General features: G+C 38.9%; 1 protein-coding gene across 1 annotated transcript in view; it reads left to right on the forward strand.

The window, feature by feature from the left end:
• Positions 1-21,317, forward strand: part of SAMSN1 (SAM domain, SH3 domain and nuclear localization signals 1) — a 157,226-nt gene that overhangs the window by 74,584 nt on the left and 61,325 nt on the right. Inside the window, exon 6 of the mRNA XM_016201741.2 lies at positions 1,024-1,373. Coding sequence (XP_016057227.2) covers positions 1,024-1,373 — 350 coding nt within the window. The remainder of the gene's footprint in view (positions 1-1,023; positions 1,374-21,317) is intronic.

Here is a 21,317-nt window from a genome sequence, read left to right on the forward strand (position 1 = left end):
TTACCTTATACCTCTGCCCCGCCCCATTTCTCCTTCCCTTCAGGACCAGGCGCAGGGATAGAGTGAGAGGAAGCCGTGGGCGATGACCAGTCAGCAAGGCAGTAAGGGTCAGCAGTGACCACTGTACTCATTCTTTGGCCATAGAAAACAGTATTTTTCAGTTTTGATGTGAGTGCCACAAATTGAAATGTCATAACATGCAATTTTGATTTTCATTTGTTAATAATGCCCTATCAATCATGATCTTTTTTTACACCAGTTGAACATTTGAACATAAAAAGTGTCCACAGCATAGTGCGATTTACTGTGGGTGATATCTATTTCTATTTTCTGTAACTGTTTTACATATTATTAGAATTTTCATCAGACCTCTCACCATATGTAGGTCTCACTAATCAACTTTATAGTATTAAAGACATACCTTTTTCTTTTTTGTTTTCTCAGTCTTGTTCTTACTTTTCCAAAATATTTCAATCTGCATGCATAAATCTCTTTGCAGATTGATATTAAAATAGAAAATTACAGAATACCAATAGGATTGCAGCCCATATCCACTGAGATTTCATTCTTTTAAATAAGCCAAAGATTTCATTTGCTTTTTATGTTGCTCTCTTACACATATGACCTCCAAAAATTAAATATATTCAAGGATAGACGCACACCATATTATGCTGAGAAGATGTGGGGAATTTTAGAAATTGCAATGTTTCTCAAATATCATCAGTATACCATTTTCATGCAGCTTTCAGTCATTCCAATGAAAATAACTTTAATCATTAAATAAGGTTTAAAATTTTTTTAGGTAAATAAACCTGATTTTACTGCAAAAAAATAATGTAATATACAAAAAATTTACTCTTTAAAGAAATGCTATTGTAAATTATTTTGTTAAATTAAATGAGTTTCCAGTTTATCCGCTGGTCATTCATTTTTATTCTATAAGAGGAAGGATAATATTCACAATTCCTACATGTACAAAATTATTACAGATTTACTTTTTAAACTTTCTTCTTTATCACTCAGAAGATGAAGATACAACATTGATTTCCTGTATGAAATTAGTCAAGTCTCAAGAAAAGAAAGTTAATAGTATTGGCACAAGGAAGGAGGACATGGAGATTAGATTGGATTCTCTTTCTTCATCACTGGTTAGATCCAACACTTCAACTGGATGCAACTTGGTGCAAATGTCATCTCACAATGGAGGTGAAGCTCAGATGTACAACAGTTGGACGCCTTTTCCAGAAAATAGGCTCTGGACATGCGTTGATTTGGAAATGGCCCAAGTTGGACCCTGGAACAACTCTTTTCGCTGTAATCGCCACCCACGTCTCAAGTCCTCTTGTGCAGATATGGATCTCCCACATTCGTGGGTAAGTCTGTAAACGACGGAAGTGTGTCGTCTTATCTGGATGTTTGTACTGGCAGGAAAGAAAGAGATAACAAAACTGTTAATCAGTCAGATGTATCAGTGTCAGGAAAGTTACCAGAACGCGAGTTGCCTTTCCAAATGGCAGTGCAGCTCTTGTGACGTTTGTTATCACGTTACTGTTGCGTACATGCCTTTGTGTTCAAAGAAACTACTGCATGATATTTTCCAAAGATGTTTTTAATTGATGGAAGGCTTGGGATGTTGATTCAGATTAAAAAACGTGCACTGAACTGTCTAAATTTTTGCTGTTGTCATGATGTTTCACTAGTAAGTAATAGCTAATTTAAATGAGCATTCCCTTTGGGCTGCCACTCTCCTAAGTACTTTACATCTATGATTTCATTTAAAATCTCACACCAACCCTGTGAGGTACGGAGTGTTAGTCTAATGTTAATCCCCCCTGTTCTACAATTAAGAAGACATGAGGCACAAAAAAGTTAATAACGGGTACAAGTTCACAGAGCTTACATGAAGTGAAGCCAAGATCTAGAACCTACACGCTCTATACTAGAGACCCTGCTTTTGGTGAACGCATTGTGATGTTTCCCATTTACTAAGCTAGGCCCTAAGGTCATAATGATGCAAGACAGAGTATGAACTCTGCAATTAGACAAATTTGGGTTCATATTCAAGCTGTGTTATTTGTGTAGCTTGAGAAAATTTTGGAAACCATTAATCTTAATATTCTAAATTTTAAAATGGTAATATTAAGCTCATGAGGTAATTGAGAAACTAAAATAAAAACTATTTTGGACCTTGAGTGGCTAATTTTTTTAGCCACTGTCAGTTACTTAAGGCATGTATTGTACCTTTATTCCTCTACAGTTCATAGTTGTTTGTGTTTGTAGTTAATAAATGGAACAATTTTGTGTATCTAAGAACCCGACTCTACCATTTTGCTTTAAGAATCAGTATCTCATTAGACAAAGGCTGTATTTCATGGTGCATTAAAGATTTCTGAAGAGGTTATTTTCTCTTGGAGTCCTTCTCATCTTCTAAGATTTGTGTATTAAGTTAGGTCTTTGCAGACTAGCGCTAAAGTGATCTGTGTTCAAATTGCCACATGAAATATTCCAGGTATCTAGTAGCAGCCTTGGAACTGATGAAACCTTCCAACATTAATTATTTTCAGAAATAGCTCTCCCACTTCCTGAGTCTGTTCTGGGGCTGCTGGACTTTGCAGCTTCTTGCAGCAGTTTCATAGAGAGCAGCTGGTGATATAATTAGGAACTACTTCTGAAGACTCTTCCTGACAGCCTCAGAATCAGGGTCACGAATAATGACTGCTTGGCAGGTGACAAAGCTGGTGTATAAGAGTCTAAACACAAATACTCTGAGCTTACTTTGAGACTAAAACCTGGACTTCTTAACTGAGCATTTCTAGATTTCAGCAATCTGGCCTCAATCTAACTTTTTAGCTTTATTTCTTTTTTTAAAGTTGTTCTTTTTAATTTTTAGAGAGGGAGAGAGAGAAACAACCATGTGAGAGGGAACATCAATGGGCTGCCTCTTGTACAACCCCTCCTGGGGATTGAGCCCACAACCCTCGCATGAGCCCTGACTGGGAATCAAAAGGGGAACCTTTTGGTGCATGAGACAATGCCCAACCAACTGAGCCACACCAGCCAGGGTTTTACTTCTTGTTTATAGATTTCCTATGCTAGACTGCCAAACTGAGTTATTTGCTATTCCTAATGACAGTGTTGCACTTTCCTGCCTCTCTGGCTTTGTGTTCATGTATTGGCTTCTGCCTGGTATGTTCTTCTCTCCTTTAAAGCCAACACCCTGTTCCTGGAGACTCAGATCAAATACTTTATCTTCTAGAAAGTCTTTCTGGGTCATGCCAGATAGAGGTAATATCTTCTTCCTTTGAACTTCTAGGTTACTTAAGGGCATTGTTCTTTCATTATCCATTCATCAAACACACTTTGGCATCTATTGTGCCAGTCACAATGTTAGACACTGGAGACAGAGTTAAACAATACATGCACTGTCCCTATCTTCATGGAGCTTAGCATACTTCGCCCTGCAGTGGAATTAGTTGGGCATTTGTTTGTTTGCTATAAGTATTTTATCTTTGTATCCTCTATAGTCCATAGAATGTTATGGACTTTTAATAAATATTTGAGTAACATTTGCTGAAAAAATGAATGGAATTTTATTTATTGAAAAAAATTTTTTAAAAATATATCTTTATTGATTTCAGAGAGAGGAAAGGAGAGGGAGAGAGAGATAGAAACATCAATGATGAGAGAGTCATTGATCAAGCCCACAACCCAGGCATGTGCCCTGACAGGGAATCGAACCCCAATCGCCTGGATCCTAGGTCGACCCTCAACCACTGAGCCACTCCCGGCCTGGCGATGAATGGAATTTTAGAGATCAATGGATTTTGTTTCTATATGTCTAGATAAAACATTTCTTCTTACCCTTCTAACTGTTCTTATATTAATCCAATTATACATAAACTCAGTTATTATGTATATGTGAGTGTTTGTGGATGTGTGTGTAGATTTAGAAGTATATATAATGGTAATGCTCTTCTTTTTTATTTAGGAGTTTTGTCTATTTTAACACATAACTCAATAATTGTGTTTTATGTGCAGAAGGTCAAACACATCTGCAGAATGCTCAGAGTTTCAGATGATAATGTTCAGCATTTGTGACAGGAAAACCTCAGTGGATTTGAAGAGAGGCTTCAAGAGCATGTTTGAGTTAAATTGGTTTGGTAAACGTAATGAAACTACTTACACTCAGGGATTTGAGACACTGAGTGAAAAAAGTTGGCTGAGTGCAAATTATTATTTTTATATTCTACACATATATCCTATAATAATAACAAGTGGAAAATATCCAGTTTCATTTAAGCATAGCTAGCATTTTTTTTCTGTAGTAATTGCAAGGTTATTATTTGTGTTACTTTTACTTTCTTTCCATAGAAGGTGCAGAAAGCAAATAGTGTTGAAGGAAAAGATGTGCTTCTAAATGAATGCTACTTACTATCAATGACAGGTAGTCAGAGGTGACATTTTTGCAATTTGAAAAGGTAAAACTGTAACCAGATTTTTTTAAAATGTACCAACATATGCAGATATGTTGGAGCTGGTCTAACCCCCACATTTCAGGGGAAATCAAACCAATCCACAAATATTTTCATTTCTCTTTGACTTCAGGAATTTCAGCAATAGTAGATTCCAGATTCTTTGTACCCATTATCAAATCAGAGTTCTGAAACTGACTCATCTTCCAGAAAGTCCCCATTCAAGGCTGGTTCTGATGGAGCTGCATCAGATGCCAACTCTGACATTACCAGCAGAATCAGCTTTAGCAATCTCTTCACCCTCTTTAACCCACTACTTCCAATTCTGCACTTTGGTTTCAGACTCTACCCATCTTTTTTCCTCTGAATGACTCTTTGCATACTGAAAACATCTCATATGTAAAAAAAAGTTATCAATATCTACCATGCAGGGCTGTTGGGGAAATTAAATAAAATGATGTGAGGACTCACTCAGTGGCAGGTAATATTTATACCAAATCAAAGAATCCAAAAGCTTGTTGTAGGCTTGGGAAGAAGCAACATTTGATTCAGTTAAGATGCCATGAATAAACTGAATCCAGACAGGGAAATGTATTATTTGTGAAGAGCCCTTCACAGAAGTCAACAGGAGGAGAACAAGACACACACAGATGTTGAATGTAGTTTAGCTGTTTGTAAGGTCTATGGGACCTAAAGAGTGGGGAAAGATATGTGACTGTGGAAATGATACAAATTGAAAAGGTAAAAGGTCAGATTTATGAAAGCAGACACTCCATAAGAGAAGCGTAAAAGGAAAAGCTACTTAAGGATGTGAGTCTTTTTTAATATCCGAATGAGTGGTGTTGAGAGGGGATTGCAGATGCATCTTAAGAAAGGTAAGAGAGGAGGTTACCAAAAATAATATTTGAAGCCAAGTGTTTAGAATCCATTTACAAGATGAGTGACTGAAGGGTACTTATGAAGTTCTGCACGCTAAGAGCTTGAAACATCTTAACCCAAAGAGGAAAGTGAACCTTAGGCTTGGTTGGGAATAAGGGTAAGAATGAATAAAGTTTGTGTTGCTGGAGAGACAAGATGGTGGAGTAGAAAACTGGGATACCCTCCACCTCCCACAACAACATCAAAATTACAACTAAAATACAGAACAACAATCATTCAGAAGCTCCTGATATCTGGCTGAACAGAAGTCCTACAACTAGGGAATTAAAGAAGAAGCATTGAGACTGGTAGGAGAGGTGGAGATGCGGGGTGGAATCGGGTAGAATCACGAAGATGATGCTGTGGTCCCACACTCAGGTGCTGAGGTTTAAAACAAGGAGAGTTATCTCTGTAGCAGTTTCCTGGAGGAGTGAGGGGTCCCAGCCCCACAACAGGCCCCCTAGCCCAGGGTTCCAGGGCTGGGAAGAGACGTCCCTACAACTTCGGGCTGTAAAAACCAGCAGGGATTGAGGCTGAGGGATGTGGAGGCTGCGGGAGTCTCAGGCAGCTCCTCTTAAAGGGAAGGAGCATGGACTCACTTAGACATGCTCCCTCTGAGCTCCAGCGCTGTGGAGCAGCCTGAAAGGAACCTGGGACATTCGGGAAGGAACTAACTTGCCTGGAATCAGGATAAGAGCTGGATGGGCAGCTTTCTTGCTGACAGTAGGCTGAAAGAGGCCATTGCTCCTTGGATGAGCCCTTACCCCTCAGATCTGGCAGACAGGCACCTTCTCTGAATTTCCATCAACCTAACACCTTTGGCCCTGCCCTGGTGATTCCCTGAGACCTGACCCCTCCCTACTTGCAAGCTCATCTAAGACACTTCCAGTGACTTTTCTATGCAAATGGCCTCTCTAGCCTCATGCTTAGGACTTTCCTAAAATCTCTCAAACAAGCAGCAGCTGGCCTCAGTATGCCCCATATAGCTTGATAAGTGGCCCCAGACCTGGCACAAGTGGCAGCCTGCATTGGTTCATAGCTTGGCCTCTCCTAGAAACCTCCAAGCTGAGCACAAGTAGCAGCCATCTATGGATTGCTGTGTAGTTTATGCTGGGTGGCCCTGGGCAGGGCACAAGCAGAGGCTGACTTTGCACCTCCCAGGAGGCCCCAGAGACAGTGCACCCAGCGGGCAGCTTCGACCATGCTGAATCACAACCCTACCACATCCACGAGTGACACACTCAAGGGGCAGACTTGAACTAAATTCTGCTCCATAAAGATGTCTCCAGCACAGCAGCTCTTCAGCTGTAGTTGCAACTGGTGCTCACAGCCATTTGGCCTGGGGTCAGTTCCTCCCAGTGATTACAGTAACAACCAAGGCTAAACTACAACAGGATAGTGCACACAGCCCACACAGGGCAGCACCTAGAAGGCCCAGCTCAGGTGACTGGGGAGACTGAGCCACTGGGCCCTGCAGAACACCTACTATACAAAGCCACTCTACCAATTCCAGGAGACATAGCAGCTCTTCTTAATACATAGAAACACCAGGAAGCAGCCAAAATGTGGAGGCAAACAAACATGTCACAAATGAAAGAATAGAAGAAATCTCCAGAAAAAGACCTAAATGCAATGAAGCCAAGCAAGATACTATATACAGAGTTCAAAACAATGATTACAAGGATGCTCAAGGATCTTAGTAAGACTATACTATTAAGGAAACTAGTGAGATCATCAATGACATAATAAAGCACCAACCAGAAATGAAGGCTACACTAACTGAAAGGCAGAAAAATTTACAGGGAATCAACAGTAGAGTAGAGGATGCTGAGAATCAAATCAGCAATTTGGAATGTGAGGAAGCAAAAAACACCCAATCAGAACAAAAAGAAAAAAGAATCCAGAAATATAAAGATAGTATAAGGAGCATCTGGGACAACTTGAGAGTCCCAACATTCATATTATTGGGGTGCCAGAAGGAGAAGAAAGAGAGCAAGAAATTGAAAACCTATTTGAAAAAAATAATGACAGAAAACTTCCCCGACCTGGGGAAAGAAATAGACTTCCAAGTCCGAGAAGCACAGAGGGTCCCAAACAAGAGGAACCCAAAGAGAGAATCTTAAAAGCAGCAAGAGAAAAGCAGTTAGTTACTTACAAGGGAGCATCCATACAACTGTCAGCTGATTTCTCAACAGAAACTTTGCAGGCCAGAAGAGAGTGGCAAGAAATACTCAAAGTGATGAAAAGCAAGCACCTGCAACCCAGATTACTGTACCCAGCAAAGCTATCATTTAGAATTGAAGGTCAGATAAAGAGCTTCTCAGACAAGGAAAAGCTAAAGGAGTTCATCACCACCAGACCAGCACTACATGAAATGCTGAATGGTCTTCCTTAAGAAGAAACTAATGAGCAAAAGAAATTGACAAACAAAATAGACCCAGAGACATTGAAGCATGCAACAGACTGTCATATCTCAAAGGGAAGAAGGAAGGGAGGTTGGAGGTGGAAAGAGATTAACCAAAGTAGTTATATGCATATATGCATAACCCGTGGACACAGACACTAATGGGGTGAAGGCCTGGGGAGGGGGTGGGAGTGAGGTGGAGGGATTCAATGGGGGGAAAATTGGGACACCTGTAATACTTTCTACAATAAATATTTTTTAAAAAGTTTGTGTGTTGCAAAGAACATGAGGCCTTTCTTTCATATAATATCATGATATAATATTATGATAGACATATTTTTCAAAATCTGGAACAATTTTTCAGATTTATAAGAAGGATAAATAAATTATTTTCATAATGTTAAGAAATAGAAGTAATGTTAGCATGCAAAAGGGGAGCAACTATCCATTTCTCCCTTCAAGTATCTAAAATACTTTGAAATCTATTTTATTAAAATCATGTGATATGTTGGAAAGTCAAAGTCCTAAAAGAACAAAACAGAGACCCAAGCATAGAAGAGTTCAATTGCAGTAGAGATAGAAAAATGATGATGAGAAACCAAATCACATAAAAATCAAAGAAAAACAAGTGACTCTCAAGGTGAGAAAATAAACAAAGCTTCACTGAAAGCAATTTAAAGTGCATAAGAAGAGGTTGATAAAATTGGAGATTGAAGGTCTTGTTGGAGTATTACATGGACCCGTCAAAGTTGTACCAAAAGAGAAAGTGTAGATAATGGAAAATTTCTTTATGGAACTGTTTCAGTGAGAGGATGAAGATATGGACGAACATCAACCAAGAAATAAAAGAACAAAGATTTTACAATTAATCTTCTAATTCAAATGGGGAGTAGTGGGTACTCTAACTATTGACATAGGAAAATACTCTTGGGACACAGAGCCCAAGACGACTACTATCTATGGGAGAGAGGTAACAAAACCAGGTAAGCTGTCTGTGTCCACTTTGTGCCTCAACCTTGGCCATCTCTCCCAGACTCTGGCCCTAGTCTACTTCCTTCAATCAACATGACACGTCGTTACCAGATTAATCTACCAGATTAATTTACTTGACTAATCTACCTGATTAATGCTACCTCATTAATGATTCTGAAGCTCCAGCCTAATAATGTTGCTGCTCCCCTCACAAACCTTTAAATTTCTCTCCCACACCTGCAGCATTAAATGCAACTCATTCACCTAACCTGCCCTCTTACTACAGAGATGCCCCAAGTCTCTTTTGCACACACTCTGCTATAGGCAAAGTGATACCATCATTTTGCCAAACTCGATGATTTTTCCCCCCATCTTCACAGTTTTGTTTCACTGTTTCATAATTTTAGCTTTTCTTTCTTCTCTACCTATATAACAAATGGGACTTTAAACGTGTAGACGGATGAGTAAGAGTTCACGCTGTATACTTTGAAGAAATATGTGAATAGAAATAAGGATTGAGGGAACCAGTATAGAGTAAGAAGACGCATGGTTTAGAAATAAAGGCAAAATTAATTTCATAGATTCTAGTATCATTTTCTTTGCACATCAGTGATGTTTTACTCCTTCCAAGAAGTGGCCCCTTTGATGAAGGTATTTCTTTCTGGCCCAGTGAATTAAGACAAGAAATAACAAGAAGATTGCTACATATCCACCCAAAGGAAGAAATGCTATGAACCATCAATGAATAATTCCCCGTAGTTTAATGCCCTCGTGTTAAACTCAGACAGCAAAATCCATTTGTTAGAACAGCTTAAACTTTTATCTGCTTACATTGGAATTGTGGTGGGATGGAAAAAGAACAAATTTCAATGAATAGATTTGGACAACTTGTGAAAAGGAAGGCAGAGTGAATGATAATCTGGACTGAGAAATTCATAAGGAAAATGAAAATGTGATACAAAAATAGCATAAGATACCTCTCCTTCCTACACTCTGTACTGAAATTTGTGAACTTGAGAATCAAGATTCTAAAAATAATTTTAAGAGCTTAAATGAACAAGAATAATTAGTTATGAATATTTTACATGACAAGTTTTTAATTATAGCCAGTATGTTTGATGGAAGAAGAATTAACATTGACTCAAGAGAGGAAATTGAAAAATGGGAGATGCTGCAATAAATAGCTTATTCATCCATTCATTCATTCATTCATCCATTCAACCATCCATCCATTCATCCACTTATTAGCAAATTCATATCAAATTCTGCATGTGCCACTCAGTCTATGAATGTGGGAGCTTAGAGGTATGTGTGTGGGAGGGGATGGGCCATGTACTTTTCACATTTATAATGAGACTGTACGTGGCCTTATTAAAAGGAAAAGGTAAAAAGGGAGAACTAATAATCATAATTCTTAGTATAAAATTTTATTAGGATGTCAAACACATTGCAGTACTTGTATATAAAATAATCCTGGAAAAGATCTGGCCAGATGCACAAAAGTATTTTATATATTTTTTAAAAGAATTTGTAACAGAAACACTTAGTTTTGAGAGTTAATGGTGTAAAGTACCGGGTTTATGGAAATTATTTAGGTTGAACATGAGGAAAGTAAATTGTAAATGGATATAAAATGTATAAATGTATTTTCTTTTTTTTTCTTTTTTAAATATATTTTTATTGATTTCAGAGAGAGGAAGGGATAGGGAGAGAGAAAGATAGAAACATGAATGATGGGAGAGTCATCATTGATCGGCTGCCTCCTGCACGCCCCCCACTGGGGATCGAGCCCGCAACCCGAGCATGTGCCCTGACCGGGAATCGAACTTCGATCTCCTGGATCCTAGGTCGATGCTCAGCTGGTGAGCCCCACCTGGCCAGGCTAAATGTATTTTCTAATGAAATCTTGTATAATAAAAATAAAGATAAAATGAGAAGATGTAATTGCTCTGTGTGTGGTAGTATTCTGAAAGTTCAGGATTGAAGGACATCACTAAATTAGACTTTTGATGCACAGCAATGTAGAATACAAACCAGTCTAATTATTTGGGTGGATGTTTGACTTTGCCTAATTATACAAACCTCATGCATATCAGTGAGAATAACAGACTGTGAGCTGGTTCTAGAACTGTCCCAGAAACCAAGAATCCCTCTCCATGAATTGCCCTATGCATTTTGCCTCTCTTCTCTCTTTGTGTTCTTGTTTGTTTTTAATCTGTACTTGTTCACTCAAGTGCATCAAATTAAGGAGAAGGTTGAATTGGTACTCTCCACAATAAAATCCTTCTAAAGTCCTCATAAATATTTGTCATTTAGAATAGTTCTTGTGATAATGAAATGAGACTCAGGAGAATCAATTATAATTACATTTTGGCTTCCATGAGAAAGTTGAAATTTGTTTCATTGGATCCTCAAATTGGGCCCCTTTCAGATTGACATTTATTGTCAATCTGAAAGGGGCCCAATTATGCTCATTGATCATGGGAGTACTGAAGCTCCTACTTACTTAAAGCCTAAATCTTTGCATAGTTCAACAAAGTAAAGCAAACCACTAAGCTTCACATGGACCTTGGGAAGGAGAGAGGCTTGAATGTTAGACCATTTTATGTAAAGAGGCTTGGAGAATACGCCAAGTGTTGGTAGATTCTTGCGTGTGTGTGTATGTGTGTGTGTGTGGCGGAGAAATGGCTCATAATTCAAATAATGCTATGCACCCTAAAGACAAAGATATATTCTGACTGTGTGTCAGAGGCTGTGTTATACAACAAAGGAGCATAGGGCAGAACTAGGGAAGTCAGGTGCGAGCTCAACTGTCACTTCCTAGGATCTCTTTGGGTCAGGTTGGTTAATCTCCATGGTCTGCTGGCACCTCATCTTTAGAATGAGGGAGAGCTATCAGTGATATTTAAGGTTATTTTTATTATTAATACTTTGAGCTGTAAGGACACACTGAGGAAGATAAATTTCATAAGCAAATAGAGATTAATACATAAAGATTTTCTTTCAGCTTTTTCAAAGCAGCTCTTTGATCACTCTTCAGATGACCATTACTGACCTTGTTTCTCATTATTTTCTTTACGTACGCTATTTTAGGTTTTGGGTATGCTTTTTTCCTGACCAACTGTACTTCCTCTATCCTGGCTACTTTCTTTCTCCCTCCTGCTCTGAAACAGCAACAATATATATGAATGTAGTTTACTCTTGGGATGCAGCCAAGTTCTCCGGGCCATAAAAAATTTCTCCATAAATCAAAATGTTTACATTTCCATTCTCAGGAGCTAAGAAGGTTCCTGCCACTCACGAAGAGCTACTTTGAATATTATTTTGAATACCATTTCAGAGGACTAAATTCTGCTTTTAAAAATGAGTGGATAAAGTTTAAGGTGGTGGTGGGGAGGGCAAAGAACAGGGGCTAGGGAGGCTAGAGAGCCATCCTTTTTTACCACTATCATCCACTACACACATGCACTAGCTGCCGCCTTGAATGGTTTAGGCCTCTGAGATCTTGCTCTGATCATGCAGACAAAATGATATAATCATAATCATGGCCTTCTTTGACTTAGCACTTGACTATATTTCAGTTGCTTTTACGTATGCTATCTTTGTGCCATGATTCAGAAAGGTAGTATTATTTTCTCCATTTTAATGTTAAAAACCTGAAGCTCAAACAGGTCAAATAATGTATGCAATGTGAGTGGTGAGCTAGATTTTAAGTTCAAATATATGAGTCCAAAGTTTTCTTGTAAAAATCAAGGTTTTGTAACTTTTGAGACTGGGCTGGTAACTTACCTGTAGTTTTCTTACTTGTAAAAATGAAGACACTTAGTTTCTAACTTGAAATGCAAATGAAATGATGCATGTGAAAATGCCAGTTCAAGGTATAGGTTTAAGAGCTCAATAAATGGAGTCTTTGACTTCCAGGTGCAAGGTAACTTGTCTCACTTTTTAACTTATGCTAGCTCTATGAATTAGGCAAAATATTATTGTGATTTTAAAGACCGAGAAATGGAGGCGTATGAAAATTAGTGGTATACAATGCTACTTACTACCTGAGGTATCACCGCAGATGATGGCAGAAATGGTACTGAACATAAACCTTCTAACTCTTAGTCCAAACTTTTTTTTATCACTAAGTTATCTTTAAATTTTTCACCAGAAAGTTAAACAAGCATGGTGGTAAAGAGAAGCAGGACATGGTAGAAACTCCATGAGTGCTGGAGCCAAATGAGCCTGGCCTTCAATTGTAGCCTCACTGCTTACTGCCTGTGTGACTGTTCAGTTACTTGATTTCTCTGAGTTTCAGTTTCTTCTCTATTAAATGGACACAATGCAGATTTTGTTGTGAAGTTCTTGTAAGAATTGGATATAAAGTGTTTAAGTGGCACCCAGTTGGAACTTAATGCAGAAGAAGTACTGTTTTTAGTAGCAATTATTACTGTTTAATTACAATTTATAATTATATGTGTTTCTAATTACTTATCCCTCATTGGATGAACAACAGCGTAGTGTCTATAATACATCAGGTGTCCTGGGCTGTGCGGCCAAAAGGTGGTCAACGACACAGGCTTGGCTGGCCTTAAGGTCTTACTGTCAACGATCCTCAGCATTTCTGTATCATATGAGATATTGTCGTATTAAATGTACATCACTAACTTTCACAAATTTTTAAGGCTTTTAAAATATAGTTTGCCCAATTTTCTCTCTGGAGATAAAAAATAACAGAACTACATAGTTCAAATGGTCACAGTGAGGGTAGGGTAAGATTCTGCTTTAGTTTCCTGGATGTGTACTGGTGGCCCCACACCTGTGCATCTCTGAGGCTTGCAGACAAATAGAAGGTGGGGCTGGGGGTTCACCAGCTGAGCTCACCATTGCCCCTTTTATAACTTTCCAAATTATTTTAATTATCACTTCCCAAACTGGCAGTGTCTTACATATATAAAATAATTTTATCTCTTTAAAAATCCTTTCATATATTTTATCTAGACATATCAAATACTCATTTCATGATATTTTATTTCAGAGTTAGAATATAACTCTCAGGCATGAGACACCTTTTTCAGAAGAGAACAAAAAAGAAACAAATTCATGTTCCCTCTTTTTCCTGGGAAGATGTAAAGCAACTGGTTGAATTCACTCTAAAAGCACTTATGAATATTCAGGATAAGATCTTGACGCATCTTGCAGTTCCCAGCTATAAACAAAACCATACGGATGAATAACAGGGCTGGAAATACAGACTTATTGCAGCTCACCTCAAGCCCAACCCAAACTGAAGTCCAGGCCTCACCTACAGAAGATATTCTTAGTTTTAGTCAAGGCACAAATTGTATTAAACTCGCACACTCATTTGTCCATCCACGGGATGATTTGTTTTGGAGTAGTTGCAGTGTTCCAGACAAGGAGAATAAAATGTTGGGAGGAAACAGACACTGCAAAACGCATAATCCAGTGAGGGACAAAAATAGAAATAATCACACAAGTAAACATGAAATGATGCTTTAACAAGAGCTATGGGAGCTACATGGTTCTGTAGGAGCCTATCACAGGCAGGTTTGATTTAGTAAGGAGTTTGGAAACACCATCAGGAGTAGTGAGTGAAGTCAAGTCTGATGAAAGAGCTGGAGGAACAACCAGAACTCGGGAGAGTGAGAAGATGGTCAGAATGGCTGGGAGAGGAAGCAAGGAGATGTGGCCCCAAGTAAGCCTGAGGAAGGGGTCAGGCCCTTTATGGCTTTATAGGTTATGCCAAGTTGTGTTGTGTGTCTCTTCAAAGCAATGGGAAGCTAGGTAAGAAGTGTTTTCAGCCAATGGCTTGGTTTTTTTGTTGGCTGGTTTATTTTCGTTTGTTGAGGGTATGAGATACATGTTTACATTTATATTTTGAAAAGATCACTCCACACAGTGATGAGAATAGGTTGGAGGGATAAAGAGACGCAAGGTGACTTGAACTAAGGTGGCAGAAAGAAGAAGAAAGTAACTGAAAGTTCTCAGGCTCATAGACTTCTGTCCCCAACATACACACTTCTCCAAATGAGAGAAAGGTCAGCTCTGAAAGTCATCTTTTGTGATGCAAACCAAAATGTCACACTCACTTTAGGATACGTGGTCAGAGATGACAGCAGAGAAGTGACACAGTGACCTCGCTGCACATTCCCAATCTGTCCTTTAATTTTTAAAGCTTAGAAGTTCATAGCCACCACAATGGCTTAATGGAATCATTACCAATGGGTAAGGAAATGTCATCCATTTGCCTCCCCCGACTCCACTTGGACATAGGCCACTGTTTCTACAGAGTGGCTTGGAGCCACGCAAGGTTTCAAAGGAAATTGGCCTTTCAGAGGGGCATGCGAGTAGATAATGCATAATGCCACCATAAAATCTCTAATGAATATTAAGGGTGGCTTTCATTTGTGATGATTGAAGTGAACTCATAAATTCTCTCTCTAGGATGCGGGAATTTTTCCTCCCTGTGGAGAGATTTAATGGATTTGCGGCATTCTGAATGATTTGGCAAGAAATCAGAGGTACCTGCGCAGTCACCCGCAAAGGGCACTTAGTTTCTCGCATGTGATTGTCACCACCACAAAATATTTTCTGTAAGAACCCGGAATGATTGATGCAACCCACTGTAAGTCATGACAAGGTGTCAACTGAAAAACTGGCAAAAGAAGTGGTTAAAGACACCGCAGCTTTAAAAACAAATTTGACTTTCAGAGTAGGGTTATTTACTTTTAGAAAAAAATAGACCTACCACCTGCAAGAAATTTAGATCAGTTGTTTGTGGCAAGGGCCATCATAGTTTGAGGCCACTGAGAGCTCCTATGGCTCTCTGTATGGAGTAGATTAAACTGTTCCCACACAGTGATAAATATATCGCAAAGAGCCATAACAGGAATACAGCATGTTGTAGCAGTTAATGGTACAACTTCCAGTTAAAACAATATTCTTAGAGTTTCTTTGGCCAGTTCCCATTTTATGTGCGCTATTTTTGATAAGTTAATTTTTCCCACTTGCTCAATCAATATCTCTCAAAGCTTTATAGGATTGAAGAGGAAAATTAGAGGCAAGAGTTCCAGGGGGGCTTTGCTAGCTGTGTAGGCCTGGTTAAAATTCTGAAAAGTGCAGAAATAATCTATGAACACAGCAGATGGGGGTTAAAGTGAAAAATATCATCACCTCTAAATGTTCTGGATACTTGGGAGGAAAATGAAGAAATAATCCAAAGCAACAATTACCCAAACTGCACTCAGATTTTACTATGGAATGTGGCAGAAAATCTCTTCAGACAGGGTAATTTTTAATGCTAGACTTTTAACATTTGAAGTAAAAAGAGTTGTAGGAAATTTTATTCTGTTGGAGGAGTGTATTCCTTTGTGGAATGAATCCATGATCCTGCTACTTATTTCATGAGTTAGGTACTCTGGAGGAAGTTAACCCAAATGTCCTGAACCCTTTTTTATATGAAGAAATTTTTACTATAATTTAAGAATTCCTCTTTGACACTGGGCAGCAGAGTTTGATTCATTGGGGAAATTTTTCTGAGTGTAGACTTGGGTCTCGATTGGACTTCCCTTGGATGGCAAACTTCTTCATTTGTGAGGATGCTGGGTTGGAGGACAGGTCTGATGGTACAGTCTAGTTTCCTTAGCTGTAGAATAGATAAGCCTAGATGACCATAAGACCTTTTTGGGGATGAATATTTATGAATCGGCTTTGTGAAGGAATAAATAGCAGTTGTGGATTATATTAAGCCATCACCTGGGAGGGGAGGGGGTAAGAGGTCCTGATTCCCATGAAAATAGTTCCAGACTCAGAGCCTTATATTTTAAGAGGTAAATTGGTGCCCAGCCAGGCATGGCTCAGTGGCTGAGCGTTGACTTAGGATCCAGGCAATTGGGGTTTGATTCCCGATCAGGGCACATGCCCCGGTTTCGGGCTCGGTCCCCAGTCGGGGGCGTGCAGGGGGCAGCTGATCAGTGACTCTCTCATCATTGATGTGTGTCTCTCTCTCCCTCTCCTTTCATCTCTCTGAAATCAATAAAGATATATATATATTTTAAAAAGAGGTAAATTGGAGAAACTCCTTTCATTACCCACTTTTATAATAAGCAGACAAGAGGCAATATGTAGTGTTCTGACTTGGATGTCTTGCCATTGCACACTTACGAGACACAGCCCTGCTTGGATGTGAAAGGCGGGCATAGTTCTACTTCTGAGGGAGAACCGGGGAGCTCATTCTAGGTGAGGACCAAGACCTTTGAAAGCCTGGAAATTTGAAGGAAAGAAATGACATTGGAGGAAATAATGACAACACATCTGATGAACCCAAATAAAACAATCTCTGTTTCACAGTTTTGCTAGAATATTATGTTCTGAAACTGTACTTGTCAATGTGTGGTTCTATGAACCAACTCCAACAGAATCACCTAAGGCGCTTGTTTCTGAGGTCTGCCTACTCCAGACTGACCGAGTTGGAATTTCCAGAACAGAGAGTGTTTTGTAAGCTCCTTGGGTGATGTTTTTATGCTCATCAAAGTTTGAGAATCACCTCTGAATTGAAGAAAACAATTCATTATTCCCTGATTTTTCAATTTCATCTTCACCTATCCAGAAGTCTTCTTGAGAACCTCTCATATGTGTAACACTCCACAAGTTATTTAATCTAATAAATACAGCAACCCCATAAAGTAGATAATTCAATTTCCCAAATGAGGCCAAAAGGGCTCTGAGGATTGAGGAAGCTGCCCAAGCCCTGTTTTAGGGCCAAGCTGGGATTTTAGTCAAAGTCTTCTGAATTCCATTCTTATAGGATTGTCATCACCCTAGGGACTTCACACTGACCGCAATGCACAGGGACGCACTGGGCAGCCCTCGGGAATTCTCAGTACTCAAGGCCTTTATGATCAGCCTGTACGAAAGTGTACAGAGCCTCTAATGGGTGCAGTTGATAAATCCCCAGAGGTTGTTTTGTGCTTTCCAAACTGACTTGGTTAAAACTCCCATCACAGAGCATTTGGGGCTTTTGATAAATGAGGGAGTAGAAAAATCCCCAAGCCACCATGCCACTTACCATATATCTTCCAGACTTTATAAAATGCTTTTGAATATAAATAGCTCTTAGGATTATAAGAACATAATCATTATTTTCTTTAGTAACTGTAAAAATAGAATCTGATTTTCTTTAGTGAGTCATTATTGGGTTCTTTCAAGCTTAACATCCAAGCTGGATTAAAATCCATTCATCTGACTCATTTGTGCAACTTTCTCCAATTTATGAGAGCCTCATTTATTTTCTATGATGCCATTTTTCAACCCTCATTTCTGCTATCTCTTCCTTATTAGTAAGGACATTTTAGTGGATTGTCTTCCTGTAGCTCCAGTAACCTTGGAACTCTGACCACACTTCTGTGTGAGCTCAGGCCCCTAACAAAGCATTCCACCCCATCACTGAGAAGTTAAAGTCATTCCTGCTATCAGAGGGTCAATGAAAATAGTTTTGATAATTATGCAGCCCAATTACTTTAGTAAGAGTTCCCAATATCATTTGGTCATGAACATTAGATCCTAACATATTTGAACCAAGCTAATGTGTTTTGAAAGGGATCTCAAGGTAGGGGATGTGTGTGTGTGTGTGTGTGTGTGTGTGTGTGTGTGTGTTTCTTTGCATCAGATAACATAACTTAAAAAAATGTGGAAAAGCTTTCATTTGATTTGCCATGGCCAAACCTCTGCCTTTATCTTTATTCTGAACCAGTAATTTTTAAGTGGCTTTATGTGGAAGTAGTACATTTTTAAAAATAATCTTTTAAATGTCAGAATAGATTGTGGGAAATGAAGATCATTGGTGCTAAATGGTAAAAAATTGATGATTTTGAAATATTTCTGCTAAAAGGCTGTTTGAAATTGAATGCTTACCTTCTGTGATGTGCTTTTCCTAACAATCTGTAGCCCTGGATGTCCTTAGTCATGACAATTAGCAAATTTGATGGCTATATTTAATGTGCATTAATTTAGTTCAGATGAAAGTGGAGGAAGTGTCTCCCTCAACTAAAGTACAACTGAATTTAACTTCAATTGTAGAAACTGCCCTTGTCAACCAAAGCAACAGCTCAGCCTTTGTATCTGGGCAAATTGTTAGAAAGGGAAGGTTAAGCCTTTACCAGTAACAAAACAGAACTAATTAGAAAGCCAGTCTTCGTATATGAAGTTGGAAGTGAATAAATTTTGATTCAGTAAAACCTCAATATAACAGACTAATTCGGGTGAGGGGGTGTCCATTAAAGCCAAAAGTCATCCCTGCTGTCAGAGGGCCAATGAAAATAGTTTTGATAATTATGCAGCCCAATTACTTTATGTAATAAAGTCGGTTTTCCTAATATGTATGCTAAAAAATTGACAAATTGTTAGTTCACCTGTTTTTACTTATGTACACACGTTTGTGTAATTAAAATTAAGTATGTATGAAAAGTTTAACTTCACAGAAAAGTTTTCTATATGTATTACTGTAATTTTAAATTTATACTGAATAGGTCTAGAAAATGGGTGCATTCACCAGTCACTGTGAGTAAACAAATGGGCATGTCTGGCACGTAGCTTATCACACGTGGGAACATCAGCCACATGTCTTCAAGCTGCTTCAGGTAGTCTCACCAGCACAGTGGGATGTGATCATGTGCTAATCATTCACTGAGCATTGTTTACAAGTGGTGACTCTTGGATTTAAATATGTTGTAGTTATTTATTTATATCAGCAAAAATGCTACAGTGTTTTTTCCAACATATGACCTATTGGCTAAAATTTGTTAAAAATAGTAGTGAATTAATAACAAACTATAACCTGTTAATTTACTTATAAGCAAGTCTTGGTTAAAAGCATTTTTAAATTAACAGGGTATTAATTTTCACATCTGACATGCTGACCAGAAATTTTGGCTGTTAAATCCAAAGTCCATTAAATCGAGGTCTGAAAAATCCAGGGCTTACTAAGTGTGTCTCTTCTTTCTGTTGTGCAGACATATCCCCCACTCCCCACCCCACTGCCTTGCCTTTTGAAATTATACATAATAGCCAGTTACCAATATACATAAACCACTGGTATTCACAGAACATTTTTGCGTTTTTAGTGTGGATAGCATAGTACTCACCATGATGTTTAGAAGCTTATGTAGCATGGCATAAGGGGAAAGCCTTTAGACTTTTAAAGAAGTCCTGAGTTAAAGTTTGGAATCCATAGCCTGTGTAGTCACACTACTGTCGGGGCCCCAGTTGCTCCTCTGTGGTAGTGAAAATAGAGCCTTTCTCCCAGACTCATAGTTAGGAGGGTAAGAGAGAGATCTTTTAGGAAAAGGTGCTTAACTCTGCCTGGCACAGACAGATGGTGGCCAAGAGCCCCAAGAACCAATGTTAAAAGGAAATAAATACACATATTTTAGAAGGCTGCATCTCAAAGCCAGTGTGGCACTTATAGATTCAGGTGTAAATGAAGCATTTTACTGAGCTCATTGACTTGCTTTTGAACTTTACTACTGTCCCTAAACTTCTCAGAATAGCACCTGGTGTAAATATTAACGTTATCAATAGAGTAATGAATACAGATCTTTTCCATACGCCTTTGAGAAACTCTGTATGATACACATACGCAAATCTAAATGGTGTCTTCTCAGCCTCACACGCTCTCTGAAGTGTCCCTTCTGTTGGTGTCTATCTCACCTCCACTCAATTTCAATTCCTTCTCCACTGGCTTTTCAAGTTTGCACACTATCCGGTAAGGGTGTGCTCGCTCCAGCTTCTCCAAGGTTGATTTTCAGTTACTCTGCTAAGCCTCCCATTTCCTTCTGACTGCTACTGAAAAATCCTCTTCAGGGGTCTCAGGAGGAAGTGACAGTGTAGTGAGGTCTTGGAAAAGAATTGCAAAATATATAGAAAGTGGGAAAAGAAAGAGTCCAGAAGAAGGGGAGGAGGTGGCACATTCTCTAGTGATAAAACCAAAGTTTGTGTGTCCCCTGACTGCTGAGGCGATGAGTGGGGGTGCTTTTAGCTTGCAGCTTTCTCCCTCCTTCGCTTGTAAGTTTTATTCTGCACAAAGGGATTGACCGTGTGGTACAGCGGAGTCAGACAGGCCTGGGTTCAAATCTTCACTACTTGTTAGCTTTTTCACGTTAGGCGACTTAGCTGTGTTGTTCCCCAGCCTCCTCTTTATAGAATAGGAGACAATCACATTTTATCCGGTTGTTGAGAGAATTGTACGCGAGCAGGGATCTACAGTGGGCTACCGATGAGTGTTTGTCATGCTCCTCTTCTGAGAAATCTCTCTTCTTGCCTCGTTCTGTGCTTTCCTAATGAACTAGACCGTATGTGAGTATGGGCAATGATGGCTTCTTATCTTATAAGCTATATTCTCTGTCTGTACATCCACAGAACTTCCTTTGAGTCAGTATTTTGGAAATATCTAAGTTCTGCTCTTAGGTTATCTGATTCGAAGTCACTTGCATGGGTTCAAAACGAGCCATCTTCTCCCTTCTAAAGTCCAGATAGTTTACGCAAATTAG

This window comes from Miniopterus natalensis, chromosome 6 (assembly GCF_054644295.1).
Source record: "Miniopterus natalensis isolate mMinNat1 chromosome 6, mMinNat1.hap1, whole genome shotgun sequence".
In the NCBI taxonomy this organism is placed as follows: domain Eukaryota; kingdom Metazoa; phylum Chordata; class Mammalia; order Chiroptera; family Miniopteridae; genus Miniopterus; species Miniopterus natalensis.